General features: G+C 45.1%; 1 protein-coding gene across 1 annotated transcript in view; it reads left to right on the forward strand.

Moving 5' to 3' along the window:
• The window catches only part of LOC134467345 (parvalbumin, muscle-like), a 25,830-nt gene that overhangs the window by 20,243 nt on the left and 587 nt on the right, over window positions 1-5,000 (forward strand). The window contains exons 3-4 of the mRNA XM_063221241.1: window positions 3,261-3,393; window positions 3,608-3,717. Of these exons, the coding sequence (XP_063077311.1) occupies window positions 3,261-3,393; window positions 3,608-3,717 (243 nt within the window). The remainder of the gene's footprint in view (window positions 1-3,260; window positions 3,394-3,607; window positions 3,718-5,000) is intronic.

A 5,000-nucleotide genomic window follows, 5' to 3' on the forward strand; every position in this document is an offset into this window, starting at 1 on the left:
CCTTTCTTCCTCCTCTCCTTTTCTACCTCTTCTTCTTTCTGCATCTATTATGCCTCCTTTCCAATGCTCCACTACTCTTCTCTCCTCTTTTCCTCTTTCTTTCTTTCTCTTCTCTTGTCTGCTCTCCTCTCATCCCCTCTCCTTTTTTCCGCCTCCCTCACCTCCTGTCTTTTCTTCTCCTCCTCCTCCCTCACCTCCTCTCTTTTCCTCTCCCTCTCCTGTCATAAATTTCTTGTGTGTGTGTGTGTGTGTGTGTGTGTGTGTGTGTGTGTGTGTGTGTGTGTGTGTGTGTGTGTGTGTGTGTGTGTGTGTGTGTGTGTGTGTGTGTGTGTGTGTGTGCGCGCGCGGGCACATAAAACTGGTGTTAGCATATCATGATGCAAGCTTGAATTCTGCAGGGCTTGAGGTGATGAAAGATTGAAGAGGTTTCAACAGCAGCCTTTGATCAACTCTCCTCCCCTCGCCCTGCCCACCCTCTCTAACTTTGACTTGCTAGTGCGCGCGTGTGTGTGTGTATGTGTGTGGGTGGGTCGGTGGGTGGTTTGTTTTTCTCTCTGTCCACCTTCATTTAAGTGTGTTTGCTTGTTTGTGTGTGTGTGTGTGTGTGTGTGTGGGGGTATGTGTGTGTGTTTCTGTTTGTTCACCTTCATTTATGTGTGTTTGTGTGTGTGTGCGTGTGTGTGTGTGTGTGCGTTAGGGTGCATCAGATGCCCCCTATGAAAAGATATTGCCTTGGCCCTATAGTAAAAATGTTCTACACCCAGTAGAAATACACTGTGTAAAATATTTTGAAATTTGGATGAAGTCTACCGGGGCCACCAGCCCCATGAAAATACAAAATAATGGTGATAGTCAGAATCTTGGAATAGAAATGGACATTTTGCTGCATAAAGCTACCCAATAAAAAACATATTGTCTCAGCTCTGTGATAAAAATGTTCTATGCACAGTAAAATCACTCTGTGTAAAATATTTTGAAATTTGGATGAAGTCTACCGGGGCCACCAGCCCCATGAAAATAGAAAATAATGGTGATGGTGATGGGCAACCTGGATTCCAAAGCTGAAGTCCAGTGCCACATATTCCAAATGACATACCCAGTTTTACCTTTCCAGTTAGGGCAATTGGACAGGTAAAACCAGGTAATTTGAAATCTGTGGCACTGGATTGTAGCTTTTGAATCTAGGTTTGCCATTGTCTTAAAACAGAGGTGGACAAACCGCGTGACACATTTGCCCCGGCCAATATAATGAACCAGCTGAGCCTAATTACCACTTAAGCCAGGTTGATGAGGTAATTAGTGAGATCACCTGTATTGGGAGCACAAACAGAAGGAATATCTAAGCAGGTTGTGTATTCAGTCGATCCACTTACACAGACTTCAGTCTCAGGACAGACTGATGGTCAAACTGCTATATTTAGGCAAATTTGCTCTTTTGCAACACAACATCAATTCCTTGCTGCCTTGGACCACTGCTAGTATCAAGCAAGAGATTGCAAAGATGCATGACTGTTATATTTGTGTGTTTCACCTGTGGGCCTACAATTCATGGAGGAACATCTGTACTAAAGCTGTGAATGTTCCTTGGAATGCCTAGGCTACAAAGCAGTCAATACAACTGTATTGAAGAGTGCCATTACTTCTTTATCCCATCGCCTGTGGTAGTATTTCACTTTACTCCATCAGATGAGTACCATAACTTACTGTACCTGAGAGGCCCTTGGCAATGGACTCTGGACCTGGTGATACCCATGACATACCTAGAAGCCACTTAAGTACAGGTTTTGGGAAGCCACTCTTTCCAACATCACATACAGTTGTATTGTATGTACTCTATTGAACTACTGCAGGGATTTCTTAAAAAAACACAGGTCATTCCAAGGAGCATTCACAGCTTTAGTACAGATGCTCCACCAGGTATTAACAGCTACCTGTACAATCTTGTAGGCCCACAGGTGAAGCACACAAAAGTCATACAACTTCGCAATCTCTTGCTTGATACTGGCAGTGGGTCAGCTGGTTCATTATATTGGCTATATTTGGAATATGTGGCACTGGACTTTGGAATCCAGGTTGCCCATCACTATCACCATTGTTTTGTATTTTCATGGGCCTGGTGGACCCAGTAGAATTAATCTAAATTTCAACACATTTTCCACAGAGTGATTTTACTGTGCATAGAACATTTTTTATCACACAGCTGAGACAATATGCAGCAAAATGTCCATTTCTATTCAGGGCTGGACTGGGCGATAAATAGGGCCCGGGCACTTTTGGATTTAAGGGGGGCCCCTCATTATTATTAGTGCCGGAGAACTGACTCACCGGTGGGCCCCGCACCCTCATGGGCCCCTATTTTCAGTAATGTAAAAAAAAAAAAAAAATGGGGGCCCACCGGGAAATGCCCGCCATGCCAGATGGCCAGTCCAGCCCTGTTTCTATCCAAGATTTTGACTATCACCATTATTTTCTATTTTCATGGGGCTGGTGGCCCCGGTAGACTTCATCCAAATTTCAAAATATTTTACACAGAGTGATTTTACTGTGCATAGAACATTTTTATCACAGAGCTGAGACAATATGTTTTTTATTGGGTAGCTTAATGCAGCAAAATGTCCATTTCTATTCCAAGATTCTGACTATCACCATTATTTTGTATTTTCATGGGGCTGGTGGCCCCGGTAGACTTCATCCAAATTTCAAAATATTTTACGCAGTGTGTTTTTACCGGGTGTAGAACATTTTTACTATAGGGCCAAGGCAATATCTTTTCATAGGGGGCAACTGATGCACCCTAGTATACGTGCATGTCTGGCCACATGCTTGCATACCTGTATGTGTGTGCGTGTGCGGCTGTGTGTGTTTGTGTGTGAGTGTGTGTGTGTTTGTGTGTGCGTGTGTGTGTGTTTCTGTCTGTTCATGTTCATGTATGCGTGTTTGCTGGTTTGTTTTTGTGTGTGTGTCTGTACACGTGTGTGCATACCTGTGTGTGTTTGTGTGTGTGTGTGTGTGTGTGTGTGTGTGTGTGTGTGTGTGTGTGTGTGTGTGTGTGTGTGTGTGTGTGTGTGTGTGTGTCTGTGTCTGTGTCTGTGTCTGTGTCTGTGTGTCTGTGTGCATGTGTAGTGTGTGTGTGCATGCACTTTTGTGTGTATTCATGCATGTGTGTGTCTGTATCTGTGTGCATGTGTATTCATGTGTGTGTGCATGTGTGCATTTTGTGTGTATTCATGTGTGTGTGTGTGTGTGTGTGTGTGTTTCAGCCGAGGACAGCTTCGACTACAAGAAGTTCTTTGAGCTGGTGGGGCTGAGTGCCAAGTCAGATGAGGAGGTGAAGAAGGCCTTCCTAGTGCTGGACCAGGACAACAGTGGATACATAGAGGAGGAGGAGCTCAAGTGAGACACACACACGCACGCACACACGCACGCACACAGACACGTTGCAGACACGAACGCACGCACACACACACAAACGTTGCAGTACTGAAAACAGCAGATACATCATGCATGTACTGTGTGTGTGTGTGTGTGTGTGTGTGTGTGTGTGTGTGTGTGTGTGTGTGTGTGTGCACGAACATGCGCGCGTGTGTCTGTGTGTGTGTGTTTGTAGGTTTGTTCTGAAGGCCTTCTCTCCTGATGGGCGGGACTTGACTGAGAAGGAGACCCAGGCCTTCCTGTCAGCGGCCGACCAGGATGGAGACGGCAAGATCGGAGTGGACGGTGAGACTTAGGCCACTCCCATTAAGAGTACTCTCATTTGGCCACTCCCCTTTGGAACACACCCTTAGGCCACTCCCCTTTAGAACACACCCTTAGTCCACTTTCCTTTAGAATGCACCCGTAGGCCACTCCTCTTTAGAACACAGCCTTAGGCCACTCCCCTTTAGAATTCACCCGTAGGCCACTCCCCATTAGAACACAGCCTTAGACTACTCCGCTTTAGAACACTCTCCTTTTTGGCCACTACCCATTAGACCACCTCGACTGTCCCTCGTTGATTAGGCCACTCCGCTTATAATAATAATAATAATCGATTGGTTTTATATAGCGCTAATATAACTAATGTAAGTACTCAAACTACGATTGGGTATGTAACGCCCCTCATAGGTTGCTTTCACTCCCCTTTTGCAGGTACTGTCTCCCAAATTGGTTGGTGTCCACACATTGGCCTTTGTGTAGAGTTTTACTCTGTGCGTAATTCCACAAAAGCAATACAGAAAAGAGAAAAAGAGTCCCACACAAGAGCTGGATGCAATTACGAAAAACCTGTATCCTGAATTGCATCAAGCTTTTGTGTGCAATTCCTTTTCTCTTCCCTGTATGTACACTAGGGCTCTCCACCCTCTAAGTAATACTCCTCATATGTTCCTGTCACATCTTAGGCCACTCCCCTCAGGCTGCTATGAAAGGCTCCCAAGCTAATTAATGAACTAAATGTGGCAGAAATGTCATATATGGGTATGACCCGATTGTTCAAGGATGTACATAGTATGTCTGACCTGTATATGAACTTGTGTGAATTGACTGTGACCCGAATGCGAGTCTAGTGTGTGGATGTGAATCCCAACGGGATGACAGGTCTCATTATAGGCCCTTTTCCACTGCCCGTTTCTGCTCGACATGGCATGACTTGGCTGCCATTTATTGTGTTTCGATTAGTCAAGGCACAGTACAGCTCAAGAACAAGCCCTTGTCTTTTTTGGCCGGCTGAAGCGAGCTGAGCGGGTACTGTCACTGCCTGCTACCCAGAATGCCGTGCGTCAGCTCACTCTTACCGGTGAATCGAAAACCAATCATGGAGGCCACCCGATCAACTGCCTTGGACTTCTCTTTCGTTTGGCACTTTATGACTTTGATATTGAAATCGAAGGCAGAAATCAACATTGTAGTCTCCAAATATGATATCACTCAAACTTGTATAGCCTAGATCAGATAGATTAGATATCTGTCGGCCTTACATTTGTTGACTAACCTACGTAAAGTAATGCTATGTGACAGCGCAG

Source organism: Engraulis encrasicolus, chromosome 17 (genome assembly GCF_034702125.1).
Source record: "Engraulis encrasicolus isolate BLACKSEA-1 chromosome 17, IST_EnEncr_1.0, whole genome shotgun sequence".
In the NCBI taxonomy this organism is placed as follows: domain Eukaryota; kingdom Metazoa; phylum Chordata; class Actinopteri; order Clupeiformes; family Engraulidae; genus Engraulis; species Engraulis encrasicolus.